The sequence below is a fragment of the Saccopteryx leptura genome, chromosome 13 (genome assembly GCF_036850995.1).
Source record: "Saccopteryx leptura isolate mSacLep1 chromosome 13, mSacLep1_pri_phased_curated, whole genome shotgun sequence".
In the NCBI taxonomy this organism is placed as follows: Eukaryota; Metazoa; Chordata; class Mammalia; order Chiroptera; family Emballonuridae; genus Saccopteryx; species Saccopteryx leptura.
Genome location: NC_089515.1, coordinates 25,969,700 through 25,981,023, shown reverse-complemented (window position 1 = coordinate 25,981,023; position 11,324 = coordinate 25,969,700). Strand labels below are relative to the sequence as shown.

The 11,324-nt window shown below is 53.5% G+C and overlaps 1 protein-coding gene across 7 annotated transcripts in view; it reads right to left on the bottom strand.

Annotated features, from left to right (window-relative positions):
• Positions 1–990: 990 nt before the first annotated feature.
• Positions 991–11,324, bottom strand: part of FBXW4 (F-box and WD repeat domain containing 4) — a 96,347-nt gene continuing 86,013 nt past the window's right edge. For 6 of the 7 annotated variants that reach the window (XM_066355952.1, XM_066355954.1, XM_066355959.1 and 3 more), the window contains 3 exons: positions 2,309–2,449; positions 1,926–2,067; positions 991–1,728 (listed from right to left, as the gene is read on the bottom strand). In XM_066355952.1, coding sequence (XP_066212049.1) covers positions 1,609–1,728; positions 1,926–2,067; positions 2,309–2,449 — 403 coding nt within the window. In that variant the 3' untranslated portion in view covers positions 991–1,608. The remainder of the gene's footprint in view (positions 1,729–1,925; positions 2,068–2,308; positions 2,450–11,324) is intronic. The other variant, XM_066355955.1, reaches the window with a different exon arrangement.

Below are 11,324 nucleotides of genomic sequence, written 5' to 3'. Positions count from 1 at the left end.
GACTGCCCTCTTGTCCACTTCTGTATGCTCCTGTCCCTATGGATGGTGCCAGTGGTGACTTCCCTTCTCTATCCTAGCAACCTTCCACATAAAGCCTTCCATATAAAGGGAGGTATGGGCCTTAGCTGGCAAAGGGGGTGGGGAAACCCTGACCGCAGCTGCAGAGGGCTGTCTTCCCCAACCCGCTTGCATAAACTCAGAAAACGACTAGGCTGGAAGGGATCCTGCACTACTTTAGCTTGCAGACAGGTCCCAGAGGGATTCAAGATAAGGGTGTGTGTTTTTTAGAGAGAGTGAGAGGGACAGACAGAAAGGGAGAGAGATGAGAATATCAATTATTCATTGCTGCACCTTAGTTCTGATTGCTTTCTCATACATGCTTTGACTGGGGGGCTCCAGCTGAGCCAGTGACCTCTTGCTCATGCCAGCAACCATGGGGTCATGTCAGTGATCCCATGCTCAAACCAGTGACCCCTCACTCAAGTTGGATGAGCCTGCGCTCAAGTCGGTGACCTCAGGGTTTCAAACCTGGATCTTCTGTGTCCCAGGCTGATCCTTTATCCACAGCGCCACCGCCTGGTCAGGTGAGTTTTTATTTAAAATGCAGAAACCCGGACACAGCCCAGGATGTGAAAAGACTACGGGTGAGAAGCCAGAATAAGGGTGGTGGCTTTGTGAAATGTGTACATGTTGGGTTCAGGTGAGGAAGGGTCACAACAGATGGAGAGCAGCTTAACTCCTGGAAGCCTGGAGCCCTTTGATGGTCCCCTCTCCACCCCCCCAGGTGACATTCACCCCCCAACTGGGGCAAGAGGTGTGGGTGGTCAATTAGAGGGTTTCCTAAAAAAAAAAGAAAGAAACCTTTGTTCTTTGGAACACTGAGCGAGGCTGGTCTTACCCTTTCCCCAGCATGCACATCCCCAAATTGGAATCTGTTGTCTCCTCTCCCTGGGGCCTTCCAGGAACCCCCAGCCAGTGAGGAACCAGATCTGTGAACAATTAAGCTTTATTTTTTACAAAAATGAACATTATAGCATGTCTCCACAGCCAACCTGAAGTTTCATTCAAAACTTCTGGGTTCCCTTTGTCCTTTCTTGGCTTCAAAGGGAGACCACGTCATAGTGCCCCAGGAATGAGTCCCCAACCCCAAAGCTTGGTCAAGGTTGAGGTCTGACTGAGGAGGTAGGGGCTGGTGCCAGTAGAAGTACTGACAGCCTCACCCTCCTTCCAGAGAAAGGACAGAAGGGGACCACTAGAAAGGCTGGGGCACCTTACCTCACTCGAAGCTATCATGGCTCTATAAAGGAGTGGGGTGCAGGGGGCGCCTTGCTGTGGCCAACAGGAAAGCAAGGCCTGGTGGGTTCAGCTTCACTCCCCAAAGCAGCAGGACCCTTCACTCCAACTGGTTCCTGAAGGGACTGTGCCTCTGGATAACCCCAGATCCCCAGGAGTCAGCAGCCTTTAGCTTAAGGACCTGAGCACTATGGTCACAGGTCTGGGAACATAGGCACGGGGGTGGGGAGGAGTTATCACTGCCCTCTCCAAACAGGAGAGGTCCCTGAGTAGCTAGCTGGCTTCCCTGGCCCACAGGCTGGGTGGCCCTGACTGTCACGGGTTTTGAAAGTCCAGGATGTGGAGGTTGTAAGACAGTGCAGCATAGAGATGCTTGGTGGTGAAGCGCAGGCAGTACACAGGACTGCTCAGGGGTGTCGATGTCAGCGGGAAGGCCTGCAAGGGAGAGTGCAAGAGTGGTAAGTATGGCCCGAGTGGGAGAAGGGGAGCCCAAACCCAGGATTCCCAGGCCCAGTGCAGTGGGCCAGGCACCACTGTAGTCTTCCACCCTCTCCAGGCATACCCACTCTCAAGTGCAGCCCATAAAACTGAGTCCTGGCTTCCTGGAGGTATGAGGTGGGCGGGATGCTTACGTGTAGACAGGCCCTTTGGCGCCGGTCCCACAGTCGCACAACACCGTAGTAGGAGGAACCCGTGGCCAGCAAGTGGTTCCCATCCGTCTGCAAGCAGTACAGGGTGCTGTCGTGGGGCTCCTCCCACTCCATGACACACTTCCTGTCCAAGAAGAGGAGACGCAGGGGGAGCTTCAGGGTCTACTGGGACCAAATGGTGAGGGATGGCACCCTGACAGCTCCTGAGGCTCTTATCAGGGCCAAGAGTGCCCAAGGGGGAGTCCAAGCTTGACCTAATTTTGCCAGCGACTCCCCACCCGTTCCTGCCGTGGAGTCTCTGTGCGTTCTCCCACCAGGGCTGGCACAGGCCTTCCCCCACGTGTCCTCCTGTCTAGCACACTCACCTGACACTGGCTCGGAGGTCCCAGTAGCGGACATAGGTGTCATAGCCACAGGACAGGAGTGTGAAAGGGGACTCGTACATAAGGTCCAGAACCCCAGCCCCTGGGGGAAAGTCACTGCCCAGGTGCGTCATCAGCTGCCCACTGGGGAGAGAGGAGGGCAGAGCATGAGTCGCTGTCCCACTTTGGCCCACACAGATTCTTCTAACCTCCAAGTATCGGTCCCTAGGGAAATGCAGCTCTCCTTCCTGAGCTAGACTTAGACTCCCTTAGGAAGGGGGGAGGAAATGCCCTGACTCCCTCCCCTTGCACCTCAATCCCGGTCCCTCCCCCAGCTAAAGGCCTCAATCAGCACCGGCAGCCCCTCCGTCACACCTGCACACTGGCCACCCGCCACCTAGCCTCTCCTCCTCAGGACAATGAATGGGCCTTGCTCAAGGGGTCTGCCCCCCTCACACACACACACTTGGTTACTTTATACTCCTTGATCCCGCAGGTCATGCAGTTCTGAGCTGCCTGAGTCCAATGCCTTAATTCCTGCCTGTAATCTGGGGCTCAAACCTCACTGGGGATAAAGACCACACAAAGGGAGAAGGGGAGTCCCAGGAGATGTTAAAACAAGTAAACACCTTTGTGTCTGGGGAGAGAAATCGCTGAGAAAGCAGCTTAGCAGGCTGGTCCCTGGTGTTCCCGGCCAGGCTGGCCCCCAGCCCGGGGCGAGCACGCCTCTGTGATCACAGCCCCCAGCCTGCTGGGCTCCAGCTTGCTCCCCCACCCTCACCCCCCACCCCCCACTCCCAGTGGCAAAGAGCAGATTACTGAGAACAATTTCTTTGTGACTGTGTAATTCCCTCCGTGACCGCGGCAGTGGGCAGGCCCCTCGCCCAATGCCAGACCCCTAGCAACCACGTAGGGGGGCTTCCTGGCCCTAGCAACTACCCCTCAACATCAAGTGCACCCGCTAATCCCTGTGGCTAGGGGATGGGTAGAAGCAGTGAGTTTGCGGAATGACTGGGGGGAATGAAGGAGAAGGGCAACTTCCAGACCCCATTCCTCAACTTTACCCAAGAGATGCAGGGCTCTCCTCCCTGATATGACAGGAGTAAGGCCTTGGACACTTCACAGGGACACACAGGTAAGAGGCCCGGGCATGGAGTGGGGAAGACTCTGTGATCACACCAGCCCAGCTTTAGCCCAGTCAGTGTTCATCAAAGGGCTTAAGGCAGATGAGGCTGCCAGTCACATGTGTGAATGTGGCCTTCAGCTCTAGGCCTTCCACCTCACAGACGCTGACCCTCAACCTCCCTTCTCCCCAGCGGAGCCACCATGTTCCCTGAAGGCTGAAGGAGTAAAGACGGGGCTGTGGGTTCTTTTCTCCTTGAGCCCTGGACAGTAGGTGACCCCCAGCAAGGAGCACTGTTGCTGTCTGGTGGGGAGTTAGGCCCTAAGTCAGCACCCTGCCCCCAGCCTGCTTCCCAGGGCAGTGTTCTTCCATGGGGTAGAACATCGGGGGACGGGGATGTTGGGGGAATCCTAAGAAGGATCAGCCAGAAAGCCTCTCCAGATCAGCATCTCCTAGAGATCAGTGACGCGGACTTCCAGGAAGCCCTGCCTTCCCTGATGGCCACCAGTCACGATTCAACCACCCTGGGCAGGCCAGAGCCCTGAAAGCGGCTGGTCTTTCTCTTCCTCTCTCATGGGTACACACGCACATTTGTACACACTGGGTAGGGGCTGTTTTGCTCCACAGTTCTCCCTCCTTCCAGATTGGGGGCCCTGCCCCCTCCATTAGTGAGGCCTCCAGGAATGACTGAGGAGCTCTCCCCTTTAATCTATAGGAGTAATTTCATGTTTGTCTGTTTGAAATAGAAGATGAAAGGCAGTGGGGTTGGGGGCGTGAAGCCCAGCATGGCTCTACCTGCCCACCCTGGTCCCAGGGTTTAGAGGAAAGGAGAGCTGGGTATCGACGGTGAGGCAGGATCAGTAGCATAAGAGCCACAACCAGACCAAGTTGCCAACCTGGGCCCCTGGGCCCCTACCCCCACATCTGAGCCACAACTAGAAAGTGTCATATCACAACCTCTGCAGTAAGAAACAGAACTCTACCCTCAGAGGGAGACCCAAGGGCAAGAATGAGTATCAGCCCCTGGGGGCCAGGACAGGTCCCAAAAACCCCTCTCATCAGCCCAGCCTGACCCAGGGCTGAGGAGTTTTCTCCCTGCAGCACTGTTCTGATTCTCTGAAATGGCCACACACACTTTAAATGGGCCAATAAAAAGATACAATTTCTCTTGCCTCTGGGCCCGGGACTCTCAAGGCTGGTGAAGTTAAGTTCAGAGCATAAACTGACACACTATGCTCTGGGAAATGGCCAGTCTCTTCTAATAGCAGCCCAGCGGTGCCACAGGAGCCCTGCTGGGGTTTTGATTTGGGAAAACAAACAGAAATGGCACCATGGGCCCTTTGTGGACCCCATCCCTGGACCAATTTAACTAAAAAACTCTAGCTCCACTGCTGTGGTGTAGGGAGAGAGATGGGTCGACAATAGCCCAAACTTTGGGGGGGGGGGGAGGGGACAAAACAAGCTGTCTCCTCAGCCCCTCCTCTGAGTTCCTTTTCTTACTGCAAGTGTATTCTTGTAAAAAACTATTAGATTGCAATTTGTATAACATGGTGACCCCCAAATTCAGACATTTCACCCCTTTTCTCTGTAAAGAATGTTAAGAATGCTTCTCGGCCTATCACTGTGGGGGGTGAGAGGGGGGTGCATTGCCTTGGCTGTCGAACAACTTGTGTGGGAACAGGACTGCCGCTCAGAGCCCCAGGCCAAGGCAGGAGCAAGGGCCGGGTCTGTCACTATAGAAGGCCAGACAAAAAGTCCATTCCCTTCCAACTCCTGTGCACAAAGCCCAGGCCTCCAGGAGCTGCTGAGGGCTGGGGGGCCTCCACACCCAGTCTCCCCCAAGCATGACTCTAGCAATTCTCTCTCAACCCAGGGAAAGATAAAGGCAGATGGGGCCACCCCTGTGAGCCTGATGAATGCGAGCAGGCCGGGGGGCTGCTTGGAGTTGTGTTCAGCAGCCTATGTGGGGCCAGATCCCAGGAACAACTGAAGATGGAATCAGGTCTCCCTGGCCCAACCCACCCTGCTGCCCAGGCAATTCCACTGACACTGGAGGAAAGTGGGAGGACAGAGAGTAACTTCCTGACAGAGGAAAATTTAAATAAGACACTGACCCCCCCCCCCCCCAACATACCCCGCATGACCATCTTTATGAGGGAAAGCAACAAAGGTAGGTGCTAGCCCAGAAGACCCAGCTGTCTGATCAGGGAGAAGGCCCTGTGTGCCAGGCTAGAGTTGGGTAGGGTAGGGCAGTCCCTGGCAGAAATACCCCCCACCCCCAGTCTGGGCCCTGAAGAGGCAAGAAGCCCGAGGCCCTGCTCCCCTCCCTTCTTCTTTCCTCTCTCCTGCGTTGGCTCCTTTCAGTCTCTGGTACCTCCCCTGCCTGTCTGCCTGAACTCCCACCACAGCCACAGCCACAGCCACGGCCCATAGGAAGTCCTCCTGTGCTAAAGTGCCCTGAAAGACCCCTGGCTCCCACCTTCCTGGCCACATCAAAGATACCTATGGCCCCTACACCATTTTATACTGTTAACATGCTGAGTTCCTGATGCTGCTCCCTGGAAAGCCTGTGGGTGCTCATCTTGCATTTGTTTGGGGGTGAGGACCCTCCCCCCATCTTGCAATGTGCTGCCCCAAAAAGCAACAATGGCTTTTAGGGGAAGGAATGGATGGGAGAGGGACAAACAGTTCACCTTTCTACATCTCTTTTGCTCTCAGGAGACAGGTAGCCTAAGGTATAAGTTGGGCCCAACACAGTTGCTAAGAAAATGAGAAGTTTTTTCTCCCTTTCTTTCTGCCGTCCTTCCTGCCCCTCTTTCCCTCTCTTCCTTTCTTTGACCAATAACCTTTTATTGAACACCTGTACACAGGCATTGTGCTTAATAGAAACTCCAGGAAGAAGCGTGAATTTGAAGGAGACATTGTCCCTGTCCTCAAGGTGTTTTCAATCTAGTGAGGGAAATAAGTTTGTCACATATCCAACTAATACAAAGTGTGACCCTAGTGGGCACCAGAAGAGAGATGAGAGTTGTATAAAGACACAAACAAGAGAACATATTTGGCTGTGGGTATTGAGTAATTCTTCAGTGAGTGACAGGATTGTGACAGGCAATGAATGACAGGAGAGAGGGGATGGCCCAGGTGAAGGAACGTCTGGCTTCCAGACCATGGTGAGCACACTGCTCAGCTGGCATGAACTCCACTAGTGACAGAGAGTTGCAAGGCTTTTGAGCAGGGAGTGGTTATCCTAGTCCAGTCCCCTAGAGGGAGAGCGGGAGAATCAAGGAGGCAGACAGGTCTCAAATGCAACCACGAAGTGGTGGAGCCAGGAGAAGCCCGTGAAAGTTTTGCCTGCCCCAGCCCTGCCAGGTAAGAGGGAAGGGCCCTGGCCAAGCACACAGCCTTTTGCATGCATGTGTGTACGCGTGCACGGCCCCCAGCTCCCACATGTGCACACATGTTCAGACACAATGGCTCAAAGGCCAGGCAGTCCACTTTGTACTGCTAACAAGAGGACCATAATTACAGGAAGGGGCAGCTGGGCAGATAAAAGGATACAAAATTTCAACATCTGTTGCCATAAAGGGATAAGGAGAAGTGAAACGCAAAGTATCAGTTTGGTGTCAGTAGGCAGAGAGCCAATTTCAAAGAGTTCAGGGGGACAAGGGACAAGAAAGAAAAAAGAAAGGGGGAGAAAGAAAGAAAGAGAAAGAAATTACAGGGTTCCTTAAAGAGGTAAAGAAAAAAGAAAATGAAAAAAGCTGTCAGTAATACTTTCAAAGGAGAAGGCAGGTACTTTAAAGAGTGGCAATTTCCGTAATCAGCCTGACTTAGGGCCAGGCCTCCTGCCTGGGTGGAGGCGGAGGGCCTGAGGCAGAGAAAAAGCCACACCTGGGCAGGGTGGGCACTGATGCTGTCCTTACAGTGGCCCAGCCTATACTCAGGACACTAGTTCCTCTTTTAAGTGGTTAGAGAGGCTGCAGCCAGGCGCCCTCACCATTCCAATGTCAAAAGATGCCCTGATATTCAGCCCCTGTGCTCAGTCTAGGGTCCCAAAATAAGTTCCCAGCCCAAGGGGGAGCTATACGAGGCCACCTGACAAGGTGGTCCTATGAGTTCTCTAACAGTCACCAACTCCAGCCACAGGGGTCAGGAATCAGGGTGGGCTTTGTAATGAAGGTGCTGTTTATGCTGAAGTGTGAGCAGGATTTCAGGAGGCAGGGAAGGGTTAATCCAGGCACAGGGGTCAGGTGGAGCAAAAGGCTCAGATGGGAAAAACAGAGGGTACCTATCAGAATGTGTGAGAAGCCTATCCACCAGCCTTCACTGAGAAAGAAGACTTCGGGGCTTTAGGATGGAAATGCAGGAGAGTGGGGAACTGGGGATGACCCTGGCCTGAAGGGGAAAGGGGAGATGAGAGGATATGTGCAGGGGCCCTGCCTATGGTCACACACACAGGGCAGCACAGTGCCTAGCCGAGGACTCAAACCCTCAGTTCCCTGGGAGCAGCCAGGTCACCAAAGCTCACCCCTGTCCTCTTCTCTCCTGACAGTCCCCAGGCTGGCTTAGAGCTATGGCTGGACCACTGTGACACCTCCAGGTCTGGGATCACAGGCCTCTTCACCCTATTGCTCAGCTGCCCACCACCACCAGGGTGACTACTGTGCCCTGCTCTTAGGACACCAATGCTAGATCCAGCTCAAATGCCCCTTAGCAGAAAAGTATAACCCAAAGCAAGAACGAGCCCTGGAAGAGGGTGTGTTCTGTCAGGCCAGCCAGACACTCCACCCCTGGCCTTCCAGCAGGTGGGAAGCAATCCCCACGCGGACACCTTCCCTTGGGGCCTAGGTAAGGGTACTGCTCAAATGCAGACACAGAAAACAAGATTGGCCTGATTCCTCCAGACGTCAGTTCCAGGTACAGGATGGCTTTGGCACAGTACCCTGAGGCCTGATGGGACTGTAGGGTCTAGCTAAGGACACTTCAGTGGTTGGCTGTTGGCACTGTCAAGATGGAGCCCTTGAGGGCTGGAGACTGGGCCTGAAGACCATCTACCCTCAGAAGCAGCAATACGCTTGCCAGCATTGAATTAAGCCTTCTCTATGCCATAAGGTCAGCAGGTTTACCTCCAACCGCTCCACTAGTCATAGGCCACAAATACTTAGAGGACTGAAAGGGTGAGCCTACACGAACTCCACGGGACCAGTGTGAATGAATTGATCCAGATTGGATTAAGGACTCCATCTTTCTCTCTGCCTGGTTTGGACAGGTTAGAAATCCCATTCTGGCCTGACCAGGCGGTGGCGCAGTGGATAGAGCATCAGACTGGGATGCAGAAGGACTCAGGTTCAAGAACCCGAGGTTGCCAGCTTGAGTGTGGGCTCATCTGGTTTGAGCAAAGCTCACCAGCTTGGACCTAAGGTCGCTGGCTCAAGCAAGGGGTCACTCGGTCTGCTGAAGGCCTGCAGTCAAGGCACATATGAGAAAGTAATCAGTGAACAACTAAGGTGTCGCAATGAAAAACTGATGATTGATGCTTCTCATCTCTCTCCGTTCCTGTCTGTCTGTCCCTATCTATCCCTCTCTCTCACTCTCTCTGTAAAAAAAATAAAAAAGAAAAGAAATCCCATCCTGGGGCCCAGCCCATGGTCCCCCCTCCAGGAGAGAAAAAGGCAGAAAAGGAGGAGGGATGGGGTGGCGAAAGCCAAGTTCCTTGACGTCGAGGCAGTGGCTGTGCCACAGCTGCCCTTTGACCTGTACTCTATCTACCAAGGACCTCCCTTTCCTAGCCCATGGAGAGAACAGAGTCTCCAGGGGTCTTGATGGAATAAAGGGCTGAGGAAGCCAAGGTGACCTTGAAAGAAGTCTCCAGGTGTTGTAAGTAGCCTAGACTGCCCAAGGACAAGTACTGAGAGACACAAATGGATGAGGAAGCACTGATATTCAGCAGGTCCCAGCCCCCTACATCATCCTGAGGGCAGCCTCTGGAGGGGTGATGCTCACAGCAAAACTGCCCCTCAATACTCCCCCCTCCAAGTCATTGCACACATAAAAGAGAAAATCCCAGTGCTCCTCAGGTTTCAGCAGTGACAAGTTAAAAGCAAAAGAATCCACCCAGCACCACACACCGCCCTGCCACTGAGTCCTGCCGGGAATGTTGCTCCACCTTCCAGATTGGCCTGTCAGTCAGGCTTTGGCATTATTGAAAGATCAAACTCTGTCCTGCCTGTTCATTACCTTAATCCTATTTTCTACATGGCTTTATTATCTGCTCGGCCTTCTCTGGGAAAGACAGCTACAGACAGTCGTCCTGTCCATCCGTTTCCTCCCACCAAAAGTAGATGCCTCTACCAAGGCATCTTTCCCTCAATCCCTGCCCGCTCAGTCCTCCAAGCTCCCCTGGGGACAGAAGAGATGTTTAAACAAAGCCTGGCTCCTCTCAGTGAGGAGGGGAGTCTGGGGGCTAGAGAGAAGGCAATACCATGTGACACCAGGGCAGCCCTGCCATAGGCTGACCAGAGAGTGTCGTGGCTGTTTCTTGCCTGGCTCTAGTGCAAATCAAGACCATAACTATCTTTTACCCACTCTTGTTTGGGTTCTTTTCAGGTTCTGGAAAAACCCAGTGTTTCAGGTTAGTGATATCTAGGGATTTCATAAAAGAACATCATTCAAGGATTGGTGCTTTATAACTTCATCCTGGTCATAAATCTGTGCCAGATATACCCCTACCAAAGCGACCACAGGCAAAAGAGTCCACTCAAAGGTTACTCAACCTGCAAGATAAAGCTGAGCCACAGCGGTCACCCCAACCTCACTGGCTTGGCCACCACTCTGGGCCCAGGCCAGTGATGATACCAAAGACCAGGTCTGCTATATGACTAAAGACACTGCTCTTCAGCAGAAATGCCCATCTTTGTGACTCAAGAGCCTTCTCTGTGCCATAAGGTCAGCAGGTTCACTTCCAACCGCTCCACTGGTCACAGGCCACAAATACTTAGAGGACTGAAAGGGTGAGCCTGCACGAACTCCACGGGACCAGTGTGGATGGAAGACAGCTGTGGATGGGGAGGAAGAGTGGGAAGGACAGCTTAGAGTCGCTGACTGCCTCCAAGGTGACAGGCACTGTGCAGATACTTTTTGAAAATAATATTGTTCAGCCCTGGCTGGTTGGCTCGGTGGTAGAGCGTTGGCCTGGCATGCAGGAATCCCAGGTTCGATTGCCGGCCAGGGCACACAGGAGAGGCGCCCATCTGCTTCTCCACCCCTCCCTCTCTCCTTCCTCTCTGTCTCTCTCTTCCCCTCCCGCAGCCGAGGCTCCATTGGAGCAAAGATGGCCCGGACGCTGAGGATGGCTCTGTGGCCTCTGCCTCGGGCGCTGGGATGGCTCTGGATGCAACAGAGCAACGCCCCAGAGGGGCAGAGCATTGCCCCCTGGTGGGCATGCCGGGTGGATCCCGGTAGGGCGCATGCGGGAGTCTGACTGCCTCCCGTTTCCAGCTTCGGAAAAATGAAAAAAAAAAAAAGTAATATTGTTCATACTGGTTCTGTTAGATAGGGATAATTAAATCCCATTTAGCAATGTGGAAACTGAGGCCCTTAGATCATAGAATAAGCAGCAGAGTGTTCTAGAACCCAGGTCTGTCTGACCACACAGCCATTGTCGCTCCTCATAGCCCCCCATCACACACCAGCCCCATTCAGATGTAAGAAGTTGCCAGGAACAGGAGTTTGGCAGAGTGAGCCACAGAAAAAACCTTCACAAAATGCAGAAACTCCAACACTGTTTAGCTACGCTAGCAACAGAGTGATCAGCCCACTACAGCACCAAAGGAGAGGGGTGGGAGTAAGGGCAATGACCCGCCTGCTACCCCTCAGCCTACACCTGCTATATGCAGT